Here is a 23,779-nt window from a genome sequence, read left to right as displayed (position 1 = left end):
TATAAAAATGTAATATAATTTTTTAATATTAATATAAGCAAACAATATTTTTTTATATTTGCATAAGAATTAATTTTTTAATATATAAAAATAAATTTCATTGTCTTATATAATGATTAATAATAATTAGTAAATATATTTTATAAATAAATAAAAAAAGCTTATAAATGTATATAATAAAATTATTTTAATTTTTTTTTATTTTATTTTTTAAAGATAAATATAATTTAAAAAAAACATATAATAGAATATACATATTTATATTAAATAATTATTTTTTATTTAAATATTTATTTATTACCTATATTTAATCTTTTAACTTTCTAAAGAATTATTTTATTTTCTGAAAAAAATATGTCTAATAAAACAGTTGATTATTCTTTATATTATACTCTTCCATTTGTCAAATTTAAATAAGAATTAATTTTGATTCAACTTCTCCTTTTTATTTTATTATCTTTTGCATAAAATTTCTATACTAAGAGTACATAATCTCACTAAAATTCATAATAATTACTATCTTAATCAGTGTAATTATTAATGATAAATGTATCATAAAAATCAATATTATCAATGGTAATAATTTATGAAATAAAAAAAATTTATTATTTTTGAAAAATAAAAATATTTAAAGTATTTTTAACATAAATAAAAATTAATTATTAAATAGAATCATAAATTAAAAATATCCTGTGCTCAAAGAAAGATTATAATACTATTATTGCATAAGTCCAACTAAATTTAGAAAAAGATTATTTAATTTGCTTCAATTAATTAATTATCTCCATTTTAGAATTAATTTAAGTAATATATATATATATATATAAATATATATATATTTATATATTTATATATTTTTATATTAATAAATTAATTTAATGTATAAGATATAATTAAATAATATAAATTATATTATAAACTATATCTCTATGTTTTTTTAATAATTAATTATTTTTTTTTTATATTTTTGACTAAATTTTTAATTCGTTTATTAATTATTTCAATTTACTTCAGGAATAGATTCAGAATTTATAGATATATGTTTTACTCTTATAAATTCGATATTTATTTTATGGTTTAATTCTAATTATTTAATTTCTTAAGTATTTTTCCTAGTGTCTTCAAGCTATTAAGATTCTGTTATTTCATTATAAACAATATTAATATTTTTTAAACAATAATTGTTTTGAGAATTTTAAGAGTACCTAATTTTGTATTAATTATTTCTTTAATTTTATTTGCTAGCAGAAGATATTTATGCAAAAGGTTAAGTATTAATTCTTTTTCTACAAAAATAAAGGGATTAATTTTTAATATTAGTTACACTATTTTATTTACTAGATGAGAATTTTTATGAAGAAGAATTTTTAAATTATTATTATATAGAATATTAACTATTTAATAAATCAAATGCTTATATACTTCTTACTGAACTTTATTTAAGAATATCTAAATTTAAAAGTAATTTAAATGAATATATTTTCTTATTATTTTAACTGTTTATTATATTGATTCCGTTTGTGCTTATTCTTTTAATACAATATTTCAATATATAACTTTCTATTTCATTTAAATATTTGTCCTTATTTTAATTATAATTTTCAATTATATTATCATCGTAAACAAATGCTATTTCTAATACATCATCATTATATTCATTATATTTTTTTATTTGGTTTATATTTAATAATATTTTATTATTTGTATTAAATTAACTACACATAGTTGTTAAAATATAAAATAAGCATTATTAATCGCTTTTTATTATTAAGCTTTCTTTTTGATAGTCAAAGTTTATAATTAGACTATTATTAAATAATTATTATATTTATTTAAGTAGAAGAAGGAAATCAAATGTTTAAGAAATTAATTAAATATTACTTTTTAAATATAGTTATAAAGCAAATATATTATTCATAAAAAAATAATTATTTTATTAACAATATCATAATTTTTAATTTAAATTTAATTCAAAATTTCTTTCAATTTATAATTTGAATTTTCAATACATTTTATAAGCAAAGACTATTATATTTATATTTTTTTAGATTACTATTTATGCCTTTAATTTAAATTTTCCTTAAAACTTAGAAAAAGTAGCAAATTTTAATCTAAGTATATCTAAGCTACATTTATTTTGTATTCTTTTTATTTTATTATTTACCATATAATCACAATATAATGTGTCTTAATTATATTACTCATCTAATATATTTTATATACTACATTTATATTATTTTTTTTATATGTTTGTAATATTAGTAATTTTATTATTATTATTATTTGTATTATTTTAAACTATTTTTTCATTTTTTTCATTCATCAAACTTAGTCTTATTAATAAATAACTTTTTAAATTATTTTTTATTTAATCTACTTTTACCATTTAAATCCTCGATTTTTATGTATCGATAATTTATTTTTCTAAAAATTAATTAAAAATTATACTATTTTTGTGGATGTTATGCTATCTAGCTTTTTAATTACAATCTAATATATATTTTAAAAAATAAATATGAGATGAAGAATTTATTATTTCGTATTATAAAATAATTACTATGTAAATGAATATGCCCGCTTTCATATTTAATAAAAAGTATTTCATTATTTATTTAGTTTTATATAATGTCCTAATACTATTTTAAATTTAAATCATAATAAAAACTATATTAAGATTCTTTGTATTCGTAATATTTTTCCAAAATAATTATAAATACTACTAAACAACTACATATATATTCAGAATAATTCATTTATTCTATATTTACTAATATTGTAACTTAGCTAGCAATAATTCCAATAATTATATATATCATATTTGAACTTTATACTACATAACATACACATATGTTTTATCCTAATAAGAATTTATTGGTTTATTAATTTTTAAAACTAAGAATAAATGCAAACAAAACTTAAGAAAATAAAATTATTAACTCACGAAATGAAGGAAATACCTTAACAAAAATATTTACTAAGATTATTGCAAGGATATAAAAATAAATTATAAAAGATTAATAAGTACTATATTAAACAACTGTGGATAAAAAATATATTATAAAGTATATTGAAATTATTAGAAATTGTTTAGGTTTCTAAATTTTTAAAAATAATATTTATTATTCATATTTTATTTAAAAAGAATATGAATTTTAGTAACTAAGTATTTTTATTTACTTTATTCTATAATTAGGAGGTAAACTATTTTTATATTTAGGAATGCTAAAAATTTAAACCATTCTTCATTTTTTGTTTTTTGTTTTTTTTTATTTTTCTATTTGTATTATTTAATTATATATTTTTTTTTTCATATTTAAAAACATTATGATATAAGCAAAAATATGAAACTAAAGATACATAAATAATTTTAGTTAAATTAAAAAAAATCATAATAATAAATATAGAAAAAATTCAATTAAACGTATTTTATATAAAATATTAGAAACAAAAATGATATAATTTTAATTAATATATTAATCAATTAATTTAAATATCCTTTTACCATATTATTATATTATTTATTAATTAAAAAAAAATATACAATACGTGTGTTTCATGTAAATATATAAATATTAATTTAAAATATATATCATAAATTCTCATTATTATTAAAAAATAACTTTTATGATAAGTTATCAAAAAAAATATTAAATAAATATAAAATTACACATACATTGTTTAATATATAAAGAATAAGCAAAAATATTATAAAAAAACTATTTATTAGTAATTTTATATAAAAAATAACTCTAATAATTTTAGAAATTAATCTTATTTTATAATAAAAAAACTTAATAAGTAAAAATATAATAAAATTTTAAATATAAGAATATGCTTTTATTTTAACACTATATAAAAACATACATAAAATAATGATTTAAATATAAAAAAACCATAAAAAATTTATAAAAATCACCAAAAGATCGAAAACTCAAGCATGATGGAGAATGTATATGCTAAATATGTTCATGTAGGAAACATCATTGTCCTTAATATTAATTAACATATTCTCCAGATTAATTAAAATCGACAAATTAATAAAAATATATATTCAATAGAAAGGTTTAATCACCTAAATTTCGTCACAACCATCCATAATTTAAAGTATAGAAATATTTTCCAGAACAATTAAAAACAACTTTTTAAAGAGATTTTCCAGAACATTAAATATAAAAAACATTCAAGCATTAGCCCTAAAATGAAATATTTTTAAAAACTGAGTTTAATCAAGAAACTACTTATAGCAAGAGTTACCCAAAATATGAACTAGAAAAAGCACAAGAGAATTCTTTTTAAAAAAATATGCCGAAATTAAATGCACCTTTTCTTGAAAAATCTAATTATTAAAATAGTTTTCCTTAAAATTCTACATTTAAGACTAATATTAATAATCCATTTCCTTCAGCTTTTAATAGTTAATATAAACCCAGTAATATTAAAGTCCCTTTTTTGGGGCACACGTCATATAATGAATTTTATAAACCTTTCAAAGTCACTGTTAATAATTCGAATTCCCTAAAATTTACCGAATAAACTTATTAGCATCCTTTCCCTGGATATACTGAAAATAAATCCTAGTATGGAATCGCTTATTAGCCTATTAATCCTGCAATATACTTAATTAAAAAATGTAGAATTTTGGATTATCCTGATAGGCCTTAATAATGTTCTTAAGGGAAAACTCATGTTTATTATAATGCAAAAATTGATAATTGGAACTGATATTTTATAAAAATTAATTTTTAAATTTAAAAAACTTTAAATGTTAATTTATTTTATTGTAAATATTATATTATTTTAATATTAACAATCAATTTTATTATTTAATTATAAAAAAATAAAAGGTATAATTTTTTAAATGCTAATAAAAAAATAAAATAAAAGAGATTCAATATACATATATTTATTAAAAGCAAAATTATTATCTTTTTAAAAAGAATTTTCATATTTTTATTTGAAACAAAAAACTTAAAATATTTAGATTTTTTTTTTAAAAAAAAAACTAATTAATTCTTTTATTTTCAGATTAATACATGTCTTAATATCCAAGTATTTTATTCTTATTTTATATAATTATTTTATGTTTCTTATTTAATTTTTTGTATTAAATTTTTTTTCTCATCTTCGTTTGTTGTTTAAAATTTATCTTCTAATATAATTTCGTCTTTATTGTAATTTTCTTTTTTTTAATTTTTTTCTTGTTTTATTTTATTTTAATTTAAAACATATAATTATTTTCTTATAAAAAATTTCCTTATTTCGTCTAAAATAAATAAAAATATTCCAAAAGGAACTCCATAAAAGCCGTAATATCTAAAAAAAAATCCATATTTATTAAAAAAAAATTAAAAATACTTAAATTCAATAATTCTAGTTCCTATTGAAAGATAAAATACAGATACTAAATTGAACAACAAAAGTATAAATATTTAAAAAAATAATCCACAAATAATATAGAAATTCCCAGATTAATCATAAAAAAAACTTATACTTTTAGTTTTAGATAATAAATAATTAATCATTATAACTACACTACTAGAAAATAAATATGAAGTTTAGGCATATTTCAATACTTCAGTTGTATAACAAGCGGGTCTTTCCGAAACATCACTCATAATATTCGATTCACACAAAAGTTGTTAATTATTATTATTTAAATTTATTTTCCAATTACCATCATTCTACAAATTTATATTTTTTTTTTTTTTTTTTTTTTAATACATCGCAATAAGCTAAAGCTAACCTGAAATCAAAAGAAAAATCTTTATGAAAAATCCAATCTAAATGTCTTCCTAATTGATTTGGATAATCTTTTCCTTTTTAACAAGGAAAATTTTATTTTAATAACGAATTTCCTAACCAAAAGCTATTAGTATCAAATTCATCACCATCTAAAGGTTCATAAATTCTCTTTTCTAAAATTCCTAATAGATTTTCATGAGATAAGCCAAAATCTTTTAAAACCATAAAAAAAGATAAAAATCCAGCCAAACAAGAACAAAATCCAACCAAAAAATATGCAATAACAATCATTCTTTTGTTAACTTATTTAAGATTATTTTGAAATCCAATTTTCTCGTTTTGTAAATATACGTAAAATAAAGCCGGAATATGTACAATTCCCAAATCAATCACCAAAACTTATAAAGGAGTAAGTGCAAAAGGTATTGCAGCCAAAAAACAATAAACAAAAGCCATAATTTAAGGTACAGATGCAGCAAGGATAAACGAAATGGACTTTTTTAAATTTTCATAAATTAATTTTCCTTCACAAACTCCTTTACTTAAAGCATGTAATGAATCTTCCATTAAAATTAAGTCACAAGAATCTTTTGCAATTTCATCTCCTTAAATCCCATATGAAATTCCTACATCAGAAAATCTTATATATGGGGAATCTTTACATTCTTTTCCTGTAGATGCTATAATATGGTTTAGCTTTTTTAAAGCTTTTATTATATATACTTTATGTGAAGGCTAGATTCGAGTAAATATTATTTCTTTTTTTTTTAACCAATTTTCTAGTATTTTACCTTTTTGTTTGTCTGGAAGACCTTCTTCTTGGATTATTTGTTTTGCAAGTTAATCACCATCTATTACTAATGATTAGGCGTCTATTATTGCGTTTTCTGGAGGTATATTTAGATCTTTTTAAATATCTAGTTAAGTTTTCATTGTTATAATATGGCTTTTTTTTGCTATTTAAGTGGCTGTAAGTGCGTCTTCACCTTTTTTTTAATTTATTTGTCTAATTTATGTTCATTTTTTTTTTTTAACCTGTCATCATTATTATTTTTCGACCTTCGTTTTACCAGGATTTTACTATATTAATGTTTTAATAACTTTTTATTTTATTTCATTTAATATTTTTTTAATTTTTCTTTACTTAATTGGATTTTCGAATGCAACTAAACCTATAAATATTTAATTGTTTAAGGGAAAGTTTAATTCTTTTATATCTATATCTGTATTTTACTTGAAAATCTATTTTTTTATTCTATATATTTAATTTTTTTTTTAACTTACTTTTTTACTTAAATCTAATTTTGAAAAAGCTAAAACTCTATAACTATTTTTACCATAAAAGTTCATAATTTTTTCAAATTTTATTTCCCATTTATTAGATTTTTTAGTAATTTTTCCTCTATCATATATTTTATCACACATATTCCAAACAACTTAAGGAGATCCCTTCATTTATATAAATATTAATACAAAAACATTTATTTATAAATATACTTTGGTATATAAAGTAAAGTAAGATCTTTCCTAAATGTTTGAGCATATAACAAAAGAATAATAATTTTATTAACTAAATTAAATTTTAGCTTTTTATCCTGAAGAATCATGAATAATAGGCTATTATTTTCTTATATATCTAATATCTTTTAAAGGTTAAAAAAATTTAAGAAGAGCAATTTCGTTTTCTTATCCAACACAAGGCCAATCAATCCATTTTTTATTTTTTAATTCTTGAGAATAATCTTTTTACAAATTATAAAGTTTTTCTTTTTTTTATTATAAATTTAGCTAATTATTTTATTAAACTTCTTTTATTACTGAGGCAGGCAAATTATCTGAAAAATATGCATCATTGCATAAAACTGCACATTCCATCATAAATTACAATGATTAATCTTTTTTTATATTATATTATAACTTTTCATCTTTATCAGATAATTAAGAATTCTTGCCTATATGCTTTTTTTATAAATAAATAGTATTAAAATATAAATTATTTGTTTGTATTTACGGGTTTATCATCATACCATAAATCGCTTACAATAAATTTGTTTATAGTAATAACTCCTGTCATATCTATACAAATACAAGTGGATTAGCCCAGAGCAGTCAATGATTCTCTATAATTTAATTAAAGCTTTGATTACAAAAGTTTTCTTTCAATTATTACAATATATAATGTTTTTAATATTATAATTCCTAAAGGAAGAGTTGAAATTAAAATTCCTATTGAAAATAAAAGATAATTCTCTATTCCTATATCTCTTTATAAGATTATATTTATGGTTATTAATAATAACCCGAATCCAAGGCTAGCAAAACTTATTTAATTTAGAAATATATCAAAGTATTTTTTAGATTAACTGTCAGGGAAATAATCTTCTTAGCTACCTAAAAATATTTATTATATTTTTTTTAAATATTTAGAAAAATAAATATATATTTTATTTATTTTTCACTTTATTTTTATACATTTATATGCCAAATCTTATATTAGAGTTTCGGTCCCTGTTTATATTACCATCCCTAATGCCTTTCCATTTGTAATTTTACAGCCTAAAAATATAATATTAGTAGTACTTAAAGGATTTTCCTTATTCATGCATTCAGGATGACAGTAAATTTCTTATTTGTTTCCTGTATATATAGTTTTATTAATAAAGAGATCGCTTGAAGCTAAAATTCTTATATCAGCAGGAGAAACCATATCTTAATTTAATTTAATAATATCCCCTTATACAAGCTATATTTTTTTTATATTTTTAGTTTTTTTATTTTTTTTTTACTTCTGATGAATTAATACATACTTCTTCTGAGTTTCTAATAACTATCGATTTTTAAGGTATAATTTAGTCTATATTTTCTAATATATCAATATCTTTTCTTTAAATATAAAGGCTAGTATAACTAGATACCATTGCAATTGTAAATAGAATAAATCCTGTTATTAACTTTTTTTTTTTAAGTATATAAATAAATATTTTTTTTTACAAAAAAGAAAAAATACCATCTAATATTACATATTTTAATAATATAAAAAAAAACTTAAAAAAGATGCAAATAGAATTAAAAGATGATAAATTTTTTTTAATTATTTAACAAATTTTATAAAAATTGTTTTTTTAGTTATTTTTTATAATACATTCTTCATTTTTTTTAATTTTAAATCTACAACTTGTTATGTTAAACCTGTTTATATATTAGTTAAATATCTTTCTTATAACTCCTTTAATCCTATTCTATGGGAATCCATAAATTTATATTATTCTCCTATTCTATATTTTTTTTTTTCAATTGGATTTTCAGATGATATTTATTTATTCTTTTTCAAATTTTAACGATGTTCAGTTTTTACAAAATTATCAGTTAATGCAGATAATTTCCTTTAATTTTCTTTTTACTAAAGATCATGCCTTATGTTATTTTTTAATATTAATGGTTAATTATGTATTGGTTATTTACATTGATTAAGTAAATGCACTAATAATTGCACTTGATAATTTAAACTGAATTTTCTTTTAACTCATTATTTTAAATGATAATTAAATATTTCGGTATATAAAAGCTTTATTAAATAATTTATTTATCAAATATTTTTTTTATTAATTAAGTTTAAAAATTGAAATTTGCATTTGCTTTTTTATTTTATTACTATAAAAAAGTATAAAAAACGAGTTTTTTAAAATGGAAAAAGTTGAAAATTTAATTTTATATAAAAAATATAGAATATTTGTGTTCATTTTATATTTTCTATTATTTCGTAAATTATAATCTTTAATATAAATTTTTTGTATTAGATAAATAAAAAATAAATGATCTATAATTAAATTTATTTATTATATATTTTAACTTGATTTTTAATTTAATACAAATTGTGCCAAAATATATATAATTATTTTGATAAATAAGATTCTCTTAAATTCTTATATATATTATATAATTAAAAAAAAGCATTTACTTATTTCAAATATTAATAATTTGATGTTTTAATTATTAATAATAGTGTATTAATTTAATTTAATTTAATTTCATTATCCATTAACTCTTAATAAAAAATAATATGAAATATTCCTTATGATTATATATATTTATAACTTTTTTTAAATAAAAATAAAATAAAACAACTATATACATATATATAAAAAATAAAAGTAAAAAAGAAAAAGCATTAACAAAATAGAGATCAATAAAATAGCAATGTCATAATGTAAATAAAATATATATTTATTTATTTAAAAAAAAAAACGAAAATAAAAAAACAATATAAACATAACACATTCACTATATAACATAAAAAAATAAAATCTAAATACAAAAATTGAATTATTAAATGATAACATTTATTTTTAAATTATAAATAAATTAGAAATTTCCTAAGATAACCTTGATAACCATGAAAACCAAGAAGAAATGGAAAATTTAAATGAGGATTCTAACAACTCAAACGAAAATGGGAACTCGCCTCAAAACGATAGCAATGAATAAAAAGAAGATGATTAAAATGATTCAGATTAAGACGCTTAAGATTATGATGATTAGCAAATGAACAATCAATAAGACACATCTTAATATTAATAGGAATAATAAGATAATATGTCTAGATATCAAGAATAGGAAGCTTAAATTATATAATATTGGAAGGAAACAGGATAAATGTGGGAAGATCCAGATTTTAGGCCAGATAATAGCTCATTATTTAAAGACACAATGAATATTCCTGAATGGGGAAAAGATATAAGAAAAATAGTATGGCAAAGGCCATAATAAATATCTAAGGATGCAAAATTTATACAGGATAAAGATGGGGATGCAAAGCAAGGAGCTTTTGGAGAAAGTTGGTTTATCGGAGCAATAATACTAATTAGTACTCATGGAGATATTTTAGATAAGTTATTTGTGGAAACTTAATATTTTGACAATGCTGGATTTGTCTCTTTTTAGTTTTTTAAAAATGGAGAATGGAAACAGGTTATTGTAGATACATTATTACCTTTTGATTAAGAATCAAAATAGATTTTGTTTACTTATTGTGCATCTCCTAATGAATTTTGGATTCCTTTAATGGAAAAAGCATACTCAAAATTACATGGATGTTATTAGAAAATTTGCGAAGGATCTATTTTGGAAGGATTGGTGGATCTTACTGGTGGTGTTTCAGAAGGATGGGTTCTTAATGATCCAGATACATCGAAATTAATTGAATCTAATTAATTTTGGTAAATACTTAATAATTATTTCCATTAGAAATTTTATCTTGGATGTATTAATTATGTTGAAGGAAAAGGAACTGTAGATATTTTTTTTTTAATACTTTTATTTTTAATAATTTTATTTTTATATTTTTTTAACATTTTTTTTTGTTATTTTAAAGAAAAATGCAGATACTGGTACTCATGGTATTCTTGAAAATCATCATTATGGTATTTGTGATATTAGAGAATTTCCTAAAGAAAACCTTAAGCTTATTAGGATTAGAAATCCTTGGGGTACCGATGGTGGATGGAATGGGCCTTTTTGTGATGACTCTGAAGAATGGGACAAATATAGTAATTTTTCATTTTTTTTATATATAAATATAAATGATAATATTTATAAAATAGGGGAACTAAGAGATAAATTAAAACTTGTTTTTAAATCGAAAAAATCAGATGGAACTTGGTGGATGAGTTATCATGATGTATTTTTATTTTTTTTATTTTTTTTTAATTATAAAATTTATGAATAGTGGTATTTACATTTCAATAAGCTTTATGTTTGCAAAGTTTTCCCAGAATCTTGGGATTGTTATTCTATTGAATCTAAATGGTAGGGAAAAACATAGGTATTATATTATTAACCTTATTTATATTGAAAAAAAAAATTAAAAATAACAAAAAAAAGGGAGGTGTTTGTCCTCCTAAAATGATTTACGATGGATAAGAAAATATGCCTGAGTATTTATAATTAGATACAGATGAAAAATGGTTTAATAACCCTCAATTTAGATTAAAAGTAACAAAAGAAACTAAAATGTACATAAGTTTGATGCTTGAAGATGAAAAATTAACTAAACATTCATATGTACAATGCAATTTTGTTGTAATTTTACAAAAAGATAGAAAAAATAGAGTTTGGGAATATCCAGATGATAATAATATAATAATAGAAGCAAATCCAAATGGTTAAGCATCAGCTTAAAGAGAAATAACATAATATATAACCTTGAAAAAATTTGAAGGAAAAAATTATGGAAACTATATTATTGTACCTAATATGATAACAGAAAGTAAAAAAGACGAAAAAAGAGTTTTTTATTTAAGAATTTTTGCATCAGAACCTGTAAAATATATATGTATATATATTTTATTATACAAATAAATAAAGATAGAAATAATGGAAATGCCAGAAACTTTGGAATTTTCAATCGAAGATTAATAATGGGAATAACATAATGCAGGAGGAAGAAGAAAAATAGAAAATAAAAATAATCCTAATTGGTGTAGGAATCCCTAATATTTTCTTAATTTGAAATAGGCAACAAATTTGAAAATCATATTAAGAAAAACTACTTAAATTAAAAAAACCAGAACTAATACTATAGGAATGACTATTTGTTAATATAATTTAAATAAAAATAAGCAATAACAAGTTAAGGGAAAGCCTATTTAAATCCAAACTAAAGGAAAATAAACAGGATCAAGTATTTTATTTAATATATTTTTATTTTATATTTTTTAAAAAAACAGATTTATAAAGATTATTAGCGCAAACCGATTAATAATTAGAACCACCAGAAATGATTCATATTGAGAGGAAATTATTTGTTGGTTATGCGGAAAAATTTAAAGAAAGCTTTTATAAGAATGATGAAGTTGCAGCTTTATTTTTTTCATGGAATCCTACAGAAGGTCCGTTTATAATAATTCCTTCAATGAACGAAGAAGATAAGTACGCGGGATATAAATTAACTATATTTTCAAATCATCCAGTTTAATTGTAAAAATTGGATGAAAATATAAACTCTGTTTTAATAGGAAAATGGGAAAATGAAGTTACAGATGGAGGTTGTCATTTATATGATGAACCTTTTGAAAAAGAAATATCTAAAAAAACATGGACTTAAAATCCTAAATTTTTATTATCTTTTCCTGAAAATGTACCCACTAATTTCAAAATAACTCTATCTATTGCTGACAAGAATTGGAAAGCAAAAATTAAAGTAATTATTTTAAAATATCATACATTTAATATATATATATATATATATATATATATATATATATATATATATATATATAAATATATATATATAAATATATATATTTATATTTTTATTATTACATGTAGAATACTGTTGGAGGCATGATTGGCATCTATTTATTAGAAAAAAGAGAAGGAAAAATTAGTTATGATGATCAAAAAGTTCGAGATGTGAACTTTTTGCCTGTTTAAGTTATAGAAGAAAGCTATTTTTTATAAAACATAAATAAAGCTGGATATTATATAATGCCCAGCACTTATTAATATAAACTAGCTGGTTAGTTTATTTTATCGGTTACTTCAGATAAAATATTTACTTTAACGCCTTAAAAATGAAATACGAAAAAAAAAAATATATATTATATTTATATATAATATTTATTATAATGCATATTATTTATAAATAAAATAGATATTTTTATTTATTATTTTCATTATTTTATATAAATTCTGTTATTATTTATTTCTTTTTCTCCTATTTATTTCTTTATAAAAATATTTGTATATTTTATTAATAAAAAATGTATTAATTTTATTAAATTCTGGTTCTTTTTACTTTCTAAATTAATAGGACCTTTTCTGAATCTTCTAATTTTTATTTTCTTTTACTATCTAAAAATATGTTTATGTGTAGAAAAGAAAAAAAATCCCTTCTCTCAAAATCAAAAAATTAGGATCTATTTATCATTTGGTTTAGTTATTGTTATTTTTTTATATTTTAAAACAAAAAATTATAATTAAAAAATTAATTTTTTTATAAAATTTTTTCATTTTCATAATTTCATCATTTCTTCTCAAAAAAACATATTTTATTATATTTAAGAATTACATTATATTTAGAAAAAAAAAAAAAAATTTTAAGGTAAATTTTTATAAATATAAATTAAAAAAAATGCATTTAAAATTTAAGAATAGAAAGAGGAAAAAATATGGATTGATAAGATGGGAAAATATGGCAAATATAAGAGCTATACTCAAAGAATTAGTTTAATTTACTTAATAATGGCAAGCAGTCAATATTTTAATAAATAACGTTTGGAAAACAGATTGATTCAATATTTACAAAATTTAATTTAATTTTGGTTATTTTTAATAATTTATTATCTTTTATTTTCAAACTATTTTGTCTTGGTTATTTAGCAGGAAATATTTTTTATTTGTTTTCTTTTCCCAATTTCTGTGGAAAGAGGACTATATGCTTATTAGTGATAAAAGGTCTTAATTTTAATTTTTTTTAGAATGAAGTAAATCTTAAAATTACTTAATTAATTTATTCTCACGAAATTAAGTTTTATTTAAAATCTTATTTGATTAAAGTAATTATATTAATTGTTTTTATTTATTATATAAAGAAAAAAAAGAAGCTTTTAATATAAAAAGACTTTTATTTTTTTATAAGTTCATTTTTTTCTTAGTTTTTTTTTTTGAAATTTCTTGATATAGGCGAAATAAATGATAATTTTTTTGACAGATGTAATATTTAATTTTCATTATTTTTATATTTACCGTTTTCTTATAAAAAATCAATTCTTTTTAAGCTTTATCTTTTTTACATTTCGTTTTTTTTATTTATTAACATTTTTTAAATTAATTTAAAAAAACTAGTTATATTGATGAAAAATAAAAAATATTGATTTTTTTTTTTTGATTAAACAGTATTTGTTTTAAATAATATAGTTTTTATTTATTTTTTTGTTATTATTTAAATTTAAAGTTATTAAATTTTTAAACTAACTTTTAATTTATCTAATTATTTATAAATAATATGATTGTTTTAATTTGCTTATTTAATAAAGCATTTACATTTTTATTGTATTATCTATATTTGCTGTAAATAAATTTAAAATTTTTTATAAATATTTTTTAATGTAATAATTTTAATTATTTTTATAAATATTTTATTTGAATTTAATTGAAAACTTTTATTTTATGAACTAATATGAATTATAAATCAAATATTATTTATAAAAAAAATAATATTTTAAATTAAACAAATATCTTATTTTTAATATTATTCTTAAATATTAAATTAAATAATATTAAAGTCAAAAATATTCCATTTATAATAATGACATATGAAATAAAATGCAATAAACTAAATATTTTTATTCTAAGAACTTTCAAATAAACAAAATTCATTATAATTGCCAATCAAAAATAAAATTTTATATTAAAAAATTAATAAAATTAATATGTTTTGTAAATAAAAAATATTATATTTAATAAAGAAATTTGATTTAATATTTTAAAAATATATAGATTAAATAAGTGTTTGATGCTTTAAGCTAACTTGTATTTTTTATTAATATAAAAATTATATTAAATATAAAATAATATATATATATTTGATTAATTTATTATTGCTCATGTAAAATTTTTATATAATTTTAAATACTATTTATTATAATATTTTTATAGATAAGTTATTTATAAATTAAAAAATAACAAAATTCAATTATAAATAAAATGACTTTAATTTTATTAAACAGTTATATAAATATAATAATTAAAAAAAATGATTTTTACTATAAATATATTTTTTATAAGAATTCAATTATCTAATAATATTTATTTAATAAATGAAAACACAATAAAAAAAAGATAAATTAAATACAAGATAAAATATAAAAAATAAATAAAAAAATTAATAAGAAAAAAAAAAAAATTAAATAAATAAAAAAATACAAAAAAGAATAAATATTAAAACAAAAGGAGTATAAAAAAAAAAGTAGCAAATATATAATAATTAAAATAAGAAAAAAATCATAATATAAAAAAATTAAAGTAAAAAAAAAAAACAAAGAAAAAATGTTTGACAAACTCGTAGTTATAGACGCTTAAGGCCATTTATTGGGAAGATTAGCATCCTATGTTGCCAAAGAACTTTTATCCGGATAAAGAATTGTAGTAGTAAGAGCCGAAGGCATTAACGTTTCCGGATCACTTTTCAGAAACAGAGTTAAATTCAGTGAATTCTTAAACAAATGGATGAATCACAATCCCAGAAGAGGTTTCTAACATTTCAGAGCCCCTACAAAAATTTTCTGGAGATGTGTAAGAGGAATGATCCCTCATTTAACACCCAGAGGAGCTGCTGCCTTATGTAATAAAAAAAATCTATGTGAAGATAAAATAATTTATAAAAAAATAAAAATAGAAAAACTCAAAATTTTTGAAGGAGTACCTGCACCATACGATAGAGTTAAGAAATAAGTCGTTGTTGATGCATTAAAAGTTTAAAGATTGAAAAACTAAAGGCACTATTGTAAATTAGGAGATTTGAGCAATTCAGTTGGATGGAGCAAATAAAACTTGGTCGATTAATTAGAAACTAAAAGAAAAGCTAGAGCAACTACTTATTTCTAAAAGAAAGTTAAGGCCCATAACGAAAGATAAAAAGAACTTGGATTACCTTAAGTTAAAGCTATTAAGAATTAACTTGCATAATATGGATATTGAGTTCATTTCTTTTTATTTCTATATTTTTTTTATTTTAAGTTTTATTTAGATATTGGAAAAAAAAAAATGCTATTAATTTTTTTTTTAATAAAATATATTATTGAATGTTGATTGTAGTATTTTTTTTTTTTTTTCTTAAAGAAATTATATAATGTTTTTGTTATTTTTTCTTTTGTTTATTAAATTATTTAAACATTAATATATTTAAAAATATTATTATTTAATATATGTAAATATAATAATTATTAAGAACTTATATTTTTTTGTTAATTTAAATATTTCATTTATAATATCATAAACTAAATATAATTTACTTTTTAAGATTTTTTTATTTTAAAAAAATGGACAACTTTTAAGAATATGAAGTAGAAATAAAAGAATTAATTCAAAGATTATAAAAAAATAGTATTTAAATATATTATATTAATAATGATCTTTTTTAAGTATTTATTTGGGAAAAAAAGTTAATTAATAAGATCTTATTTAAATGAATTAAATATTAAAATGTAATTGAAAAAAATAAAAATATAAAAAATTAAAAATAAAAAGTAATGGAGCTAGAATGTTTAAACTTAAAGCAATTTTAAGGAAAAGTTAATTTTATATAAACTAACTATTTTAAAATATAAATATTTTTTTTATAAATGAAGTTTAAAAATTATCAAGTTTAATACAAAGAATTTTATTATAAATTCGAAAAATAGAATTTATTTAATTGTTCGAAAAAAAATCATGTAATTTTTATAGTTTAACAAAAATTAATTATAATTGAAAACTTAAAAAAATTAAAGGCTTAGGAAATAAATAGAAGTAAATATAAATTTGATTTATCATAAAATGAAGATGTATATGTTAGTCAATTATAGTCTAATTTCAATTTAATGAATGCAAAAAAAGATATTTATTAAGCTGAAAATTATACAAACTATATATAAGATAATATTTAATAATAAAACTAAGTCATTGATAATACTGTAATAAAATTAAAAGAAAATAATTAGGATTATACAGAAGCTGAAATTTATATATAGTAAATGCAAAAAAGAGCATATTATAATAGAATTATTATTTATGTTTTGATTGGATTTATTATATGTTCTATAATATTTATAATTTCATATAAAATATTCAAAAAATGAATTTTATTTTTAATAATAAAAAAAAATTATATTATTTATATTTTTTTATATTTAACTTTAAACTTAAAAATAAGCTAAAAAAATTTTATAAAAAAATATTAATTTTAAAAGTTAATAAATATGTATTAAAATAATTATAACTTTACTTACGAAAATATAAGCAGTAGTGTAAAAAGTATAAATTAAACCTAATTTTACCTAGATAAAATTTAAACTTTGGAAAATTAAAATGTATGAAAAAAAAATATATATATATACTTTGGCTATAAATTATATTTTAAATTTATAAAAATTTTAAGAAATAATATAAACAAAATTATATCCATTTAAAAAAATAAAATGAGTCTTTAAAATAATCAATAAGAATATATTCTGAGTAAATAAATATGGAATTATGTGAGCGAAAATTAGCAATAAATATGAAGGATTCTTAATAATAAACTGATTTTTTTAATATTTAATAATTGTTAAAACAAAAGTAAATTCAAAAATAAACATCTAAATAAAACAATGAAATTTTAGATTAAAAGAAATAAGATAATAAAAATTAAAACTAATAAAGTTTTTCAGTTGAAGATTTAAAATAGATGGAAAAAGACTTAAATTTTATAGTATAATATAAGATAGGAGAAAATTAAAAAGTTAATTTAAAAAATTTCTAAATTTAAGATATTTATAATCTAATATTATGCTAAAAAAAAAAAATTATTATATAAATGAGTTATTTCAGTAAATTAAATAGAATATTAATTTACTATTAAAATTTTCAAACGAAGATTTTCAAGTAATTGATTATTCAATAAATATATTTAAAGAAAAAAATGATTTTTTAAGAAATAACTAATTTGATAGAATGTAAAAAATTATATTTTATTTTGTAAAAACAATCTATTATATAGAAAAGAATAATCGAAATAAATATTTTTAAAAAATTAAGAACTTTTTAAATAAATATAATTTAAATTATAAAATTTAAATTAGAAATAGAAAACTCAAACTCCACTGTTTTAGTTTAAAAATATTTTCTTTTAAAAAGTAAAGTTTGATAATAAAAGTTATACTTAGAAAATTAATTAAGAAGCTATAAATAAAAAATAAGTATTTACAAATTAAGGTTTTACATTTAATAGTAATTATAATTAAGTATTTCATTATTATATATTTTTTTTTCAAATTTTATTAAAATATAATTATTAGAATAATCCTTTTTTTAATTTCTTCTTTAAAAATTTATTTAATTCAGGCAACTAATATTAGTTTATTTAAAATATTGTTTAGCTTTTTAACTTTAATGGTTTTTCCACATAAAAATATATATTTTCTTTGTATATTTATAAAAAATTATATTTATAGAATTTAAAAACACAAAATAATTAGGATTTTATAAATATAGTTATTTTCTTAGCTAATAAACTTAAAATTTAATTTATAAGAAATTATAGAAAATCTAATGTAAAATATTAATTTAGAATTTATAATTTATAATTATAAAAAACAATTAGAGAATATTAAGATTTTATAAAGATGCTAAGATAAACATCTAGATTAATTTAATTTATAAAGTTTAAACCTTTAGAAAATATAATTAGGTTATTTAAATAAATATTATATATTTTTATTTTATTTTTTTTAAAGAAAATAATTAAGATATGTTTGAAAAATAAATAAAACATTAATTATAATAAACTTAACTTAAACATTTATTTAATTTAAGAAATATAAAATGCAATTGTAAAAAATGAAATATGTTTAAATTATATTTATTATTTTTTTAAAGTCAAAAATTTATCCCAAAATTTAGGAAAGTTAAACAATTCAATAGTCTATAATTTAGAGTTATATTAAATTTATTTAGCTGAAATTGTTTTTATCACTGTAGTTTTTAAAATCTATTAATAATTTATTTATTTTTATTTAAAAAAAAAATAACTAGAATTTAAATAATATTTTTTAGTATTTTTTGAAGAATTAAAATATTAAAAGATGTATTTATCTATAAACAAATTTGTTAAAATAAATTTATAATTCTTTAAATAAGCTTTTAATTTCTAAATAATTTAATAGTTTGATAACAATATACAAATAATATTTAAAATAATCTATGATAATAATATTCTTTAAATTTTTATGAAAAAATAAAAATAAACATATCTTGATATTAGATATTATTATTTCTTTATAATATTAAAAAATTTTTAAACATTATTTATATTAAATATTTAGTTTTTTTTTTTTATAATTATTAAAATAAATTCAATATAAAAATATAAATGGATTAAAATAGATTTTAAAGTACTATCGAGAATTTTTAATAAGAAAAAAAAGATTTATATACAAAATTATTAAAATGTCCTGCATTTTATACGTAAAATATAAATATTAAATTAGATATAAGTAACAAAAATTATTAGTATACAAGATCATGCCGAAACAAAGCAAAAATAATTAATGTATTGGGGTGATATAACACATAGTTACTTTAAACAAAATAAGATTCTGAATTCTTCATTAAGCTAATTAGCAAGTGATTCAAATACATTTTTCAGTGATTCAAGCACTGGAGTTGTTAGTACTGAAAAAATTAATTTTATTTATATTAAATATATTTATTTAATAGAAAAACTTTCAAAATAAGAAATTTTATAAATTTTAAATGAACTTGCAAGATAAAAAAATATTTAATGGGAAGGATAAGATTAAGAAAATTTTAGTGTTAATTGGTATTCTTCTTATGAATTAGCAGATGATATATACGTTTGGGTATAAAAAAAAATACATTTTTTATATTAAGTTATTATTATAGGTTAAATAAAATCATTTAATTAATGAAATAGAAACTGTTTAATATATTCAAAAAGGGCCTCAAACAACTCCTAAAGAGAGTAATATTTTATTATTATTATTATTTTATTTTTAATAACTTATAAATTTAGAATTTTACGATCTTCCTACTGATTAAATTGTTAGAGCTCTTAATGTTTTATAAGAAAATGGAAAAGGAGATGTATTTTTTTACAAATAATAATTATAAATATTATTTTTATTTTTTTATAAAAAAGCTTTACTAAATGGAGGATGGTACATATAGTTTTAAATTTAAATGAAAAATAATTTTAATTTTTGTTTTTATTACTTATCTATTTCTTTTTTATTAATTAAATAATTCGTTTATAATTTTAATATTAATAAAATAATTTTAATTTATCAAAATAAATTTTAATACAAAATTAAATATTTTACATTTTTTTATTCTTAAAGCTATAGTTTTTGATGCTATATTTATTTTTTTTATTACTAAATAATAAAAAATTTTAATACAATTTTTAATTATATCATATATTTTAATTAATATTATCATTTATTAAAAAAAAAAAATATATATATATATATATATTGAAAAAAAAAATGAAATATGCGTAAATTTTACACAATTAACAAGGTTATAATTAAAATAAAAATTTTAAAAAATAAAGTAATAAAAAATAAAGAATTTAAATTAATAGAATTTACAAACGGTTATTATTAAGGTTAAATTTCAAACTAGAAAAGAGAAGGATTTGGAATATTTTGTTGGGATTCTGGTTAAATTTATATAGGGTAATGGCGTAAAGATTGTATAGAAGAGAAAGGAATAATTTATTTTCAGAATGGGTGTTCCATATTAGGATATTTTCACAGAAATAAATTAACTCACATAATATGCATAATTGATAATGAATAAAATATCTCTTTTAACAACTAAAAATAAGAAGAAAATAAAAATTAGAATAAAATAAATAAATAAAATTCTATTAATTGTTAATAATTTTAATAAATTAAAAATCTTAAATAAATAATTAAAGAAATAATTTCTTCTAGTAATTTTTCATAAAATTCTAAAAAATTCCGAATTATTGATATGCAAAATGGATTTTGGTATGTAGGAGTTACTAATTTTTCCGGAAGTTAATCTGAAGGCATTGGAATTATTCATAATTTTAAAAACTAACCAATTTAAAAAGGATATTTTTAAGTATTTTATTTTTTTATATAATCTTTTAATTTTTATAAGGGTAAATACTTAAATGGATTAGGTACTCAAATAGTTTAAAATATATTAAATGATGGGATTTTTTAGAAAAATAGTTTTAAATTTGGTATTTTACATATTTATTTTGTTTATAAAAAAAATACTTAATAAATATAGGAATTTAATATATGATAAAAGAAAACAAATATATTTATGGATATTTTGAAGGAAACTTTTTAATAAAAATAATAAAAAGTGGGACAGGCTTTCCTTTAAGTTTAATATGTATTAATAATTTATAAAATATATGTTTCAATATTAAAAATAAGAAAATTATAAGCATCCAAGTAAATATGCTGATATAAAAGTGTAATACGAAGCTATTAAGAAGAATATATAATGTAAAATTTTAATTAAAAGATAAATCAAAGTTAATAAGGTTATTTAAGTTTATATAGTAATTGTTATTCTCCATAAACAAAAAATAGACCAAAGTATGTCGAAAATAAATATTTTAAATAATAAAATGTATAAAAGTTTGATGAAAGTAATAGTATTTAGAGTAAAAAGGTTTGCAAAGAATATTAGATTTTATTAAAATAATTTAAATAATAAAAATTAAGTTTAGATGAAAATTATGAATAATTTTTTTAAAATTATAATAATAATATAAGTATTATATATTTTAGTATATTTTTAATAAAAAAAATAAATAAAAAGTTTAAAATAAAAGATAATAATCAAAAACTGAACATTCGTTTTAAGAAATAATAAAATAAAGTAATAAAACTTAATAAAATACAGCAAGAAAAGTCTTATTTGATCATATATAATTTAAAAGTTAATATATTGATAATTCTTAATAAAATGATTAAAATTTTGCTGAAATAATAAAGAAAACTGAAAACAATTAATAAAATAAAATCTTTAAATATAATTAAAAAGAAGAAATTGAAAATTAAATTATTACAAAAATACCACCAATTAGTAATTATTAATAAAATGAACAAATAAATTAAATTTCTGGTTAAAATTCTTAATAGAAATATAATAATAATGATACATAAAACAATTATAAAATAAAGAATGAAAGCGAGAATTAAAATAATACTAGTATTTTTAGTTAGAACTCTTAGAACAAATCAATTAGCGATGTAAAATAAATAATAAAAAATTAATAAAGTTAGTAATAAGATAATTTTTTTACTTAAAACTAATAAAATAATTTTACATCAAACTTTATTAATACTAGTGCAAATCCAATAAAATCTTTTAAATATACAAGTAACGAAAAAGTAGAAAATATAAAAGAAAATAATAAATAATATAGTTAAGATTTAGAATAAGCTATAAGTAATATGGAAATTCAAAATTTTAAAATGATAAATTTAAAAGACGAAGAGAAATAATACAAATAAAATTTATTCGATTTTAATTAAGTTAAAGGTACAATTAATAATTCTATTAAGAAATTAGATTAATTAAATTTTAAACTAAAATAAATACGCCCTTTTTAAAATAAAGAAGATATTATTTTTTTGAATAAATCTGAGTAAAATAAAAGTATTTAATAATATACTGCAATTAATACTAATAATTTATTTAAAATTATTAAAAATGAAGATTCTGTTTTAGAAAAGTTACTTAATAACTAAATTAAAGATTAAAAGAGGCCTTATACTCCTGTAAAGATTATATTTTGAATTTATCTTCTTGTTTTTATATACTTTTTTATGTATTAATTATATATATAAAATTTTGTCAAACAATTTTTAAGTTCATAAAATTTTAAAATATTATATAATTTGTAAATATGATATAATAAGATAAATTCAAAAAATATTGTTTTTTAGTTTTTAGCTAATATATATATATATATATATATATATATATATATATATATTATAATATAAATATTTATTTTTTTGATACATATGTTTCTTATCTTATTTAGATATTTTAATTAAAATTTATTATAAATCATTAATTAACATTAATCGAAAAAAATATATTAAGAGGATTTTATTGTTTAAACAAAAATATATTATTCGCTTTATATTAATTTAAATTTTTAATTAACGAATAAATCTAAAAGAACAAAAAACAAAAAAGACAAGACAAACAAAAAATGGATTGCTTTAGATGTAAAAATTAGTATAATGAAAACGAAAAATTTCCAAGATTACTAATA

At 17.2% G+C, this 23,779-nt stretch overlaps 4 protein-coding genes across 4 annotated transcripts, besides 23 other annotated features; 2 read left to right on the top strand and 2 right to left on the bottom strand. All coding sequences in view use genetic code 6, as the record gives it.

The window, feature by feature from the left end:
* Window positions 1-182: 182 nt before the first annotated feature.
* Window positions 183-212: a microsatellite.
* Window positions 213-257: 45 nt separating this feature from the next.
* Window positions 258-296: a microsatellite.
* Window positions 297-590: 294 nt separating this feature from the next.
* Window positions 591-664: a microsatellite.
* Window positions 665-807: 143 nt separating this feature from the next.
* Window positions 808-855: a microsatellite.
* Window positions 809-864: a microsatellite.
* A 785-nt stretch (window positions 865-1,649) lies between these two features.
* Window positions 1,650-1,704: a microsatellite.
* A 3,972-nt stretch (window positions 1,705-5,676) lies between these two features.
* Window positions 5,677-9,309, bottom strand: IMG5_115930 (P-type alpha subunit family protein, putative; the record flags this gene model as incomplete). Its single annotated transcript, XM_004034645.1, has 5 exons — window positions 8,734-9,309; window positions 8,215-8,649; window positions 7,754-8,133; window positions 6,813-7,701; window positions 5,677-6,722 (listed from the first exon to the last, which is right to left on the bottom strand). Exons 1-5 carry the CDS (start codon window positions 8,993-8,995, stop codon window positions 5,677-5,679), a joined length of 3,012 nt encoding a protein of 1,003 aa, XP_004034693.1. The 5' UTR covers window positions 8,996-9,309.
* Window positions 9,309-9,348: a microsatellite.
* Window positions 9,349-10,152: 804 nt separating this feature from the next.
* IMG5_115920 (hypothetical protein) lies at window positions 10,153-13,317 on the top strand (the record flags this gene model as incomplete). Its single annotated transcript, XM_004034644.1, has 6 exons — window positions 10,153-11,031; window positions 11,114-11,288; window positions 11,343-11,563; window positions 11,623-12,421; window positions 12,468-12,940; window positions 13,069-13,317. 6 exons carry the CDS (start codon window positions 10,153-10,155, stop codon window positions 13,315-13,317), a joined length of 2,796 nt encoding a protein of 931 aa, XP_004034692.1.
* Window positions 11,036-11,086: a microsatellite.
* Window positions 12,425-12,458: a microsatellite.
* Window positions 12,969-13,050: a microsatellite.
* A 17-nt stretch (window positions 13,318-13,334) lies between the features above and the next one.
* Window positions 13,335-13,369: a microsatellite.
* Window positions 13,370-13,929: 560 nt separating this feature from the next.
* IMG5_115910 (hypothetical protein) lies at window positions 13,930-14,597 on the bottom strand (the record flags this gene model as incomplete). The annotated part of the gene is made up of 1 exon (XM_004034643.1): window positions 13,930-14,597. A coding segment is annotated over one exon (501 nt), but the record flags the coding sequence as incomplete, so codon positions are not given.
* A 328-nt stretch (window positions 14,598-14,925) lies between these two features.
* Window positions 14,926-14,968: a microsatellite.
* Window positions 14,969-15,584: 616 nt separating this feature from the next.
* Window positions 15,585-15,668: a microsatellite.
* Window positions 15,590-15,686: a microsatellite.
* Window positions 15,601-15,672: a microsatellite.
* Window positions 15,601-15,679: a microsatellite.
* Window positions 15,602-15,681: a microsatellite.
* Window positions 15,687-15,785: 99 nt separating the features above from the next.
* Window positions 15,786-16,646, top strand: IMG5_115900 (hypothetical protein). Its single transcript, XM_004034642.1, has 2 exons — window positions 15,786-16,084; window positions 16,139-16,646. The coding sequence occupies exons 1-2, from the start codon at window positions 15,790-15,792 to the stop codon at window positions 16,438-16,440; spliced, it is 597 nt and encodes a 198-aa protein (XP_004034690.1). The 5' UTR covers window positions 15,786-15,789; the 3' UTR covers window positions 16,441-16,646.
* Window positions 16,624-16,664: a microsatellite.
* Window positions 16,665-16,953: 289 nt separating this feature from the next.
* Window positions 16,954-16,988: a microsatellite.
* Window positions 16,955-16,988: a microsatellite.
* Window positions 16,989-20,749: 3,761 nt separating this feature from the next.
* Window positions 20,750-20,801: a microsatellite.
* A 517-nt stretch (window positions 20,802-21,318) lies between these two features.
* Window positions 21,319-21,356: a microsatellite.
* Window positions 21,357-23,451: 2,095 nt separating this feature from the next.
* Window positions 23,452-23,505: a microsatellite.
* Between the last annotated feature and the right edge of the window lie 274 nt (window positions 23,506-23,779).

Source organism: Ichthyophthirius multifiliis, assembly GCF_000220395.1.
Source record: "Ichthyophthirius multifiliis unplaced genomic scaffold scaff_1120509250942, whole genome shotgun sequence".
NCBI classification, from domain to species: Eukaryota; Ciliophora; class Oligohymenophorea; order Hymenostomatida; genus Ichthyophthirius; species Ichthyophthirius multifiliis.
Note: the sequence above shows the minus strand (reverse complement) of the source record. Positions and strands in the feature narration are given on the sequence as shown.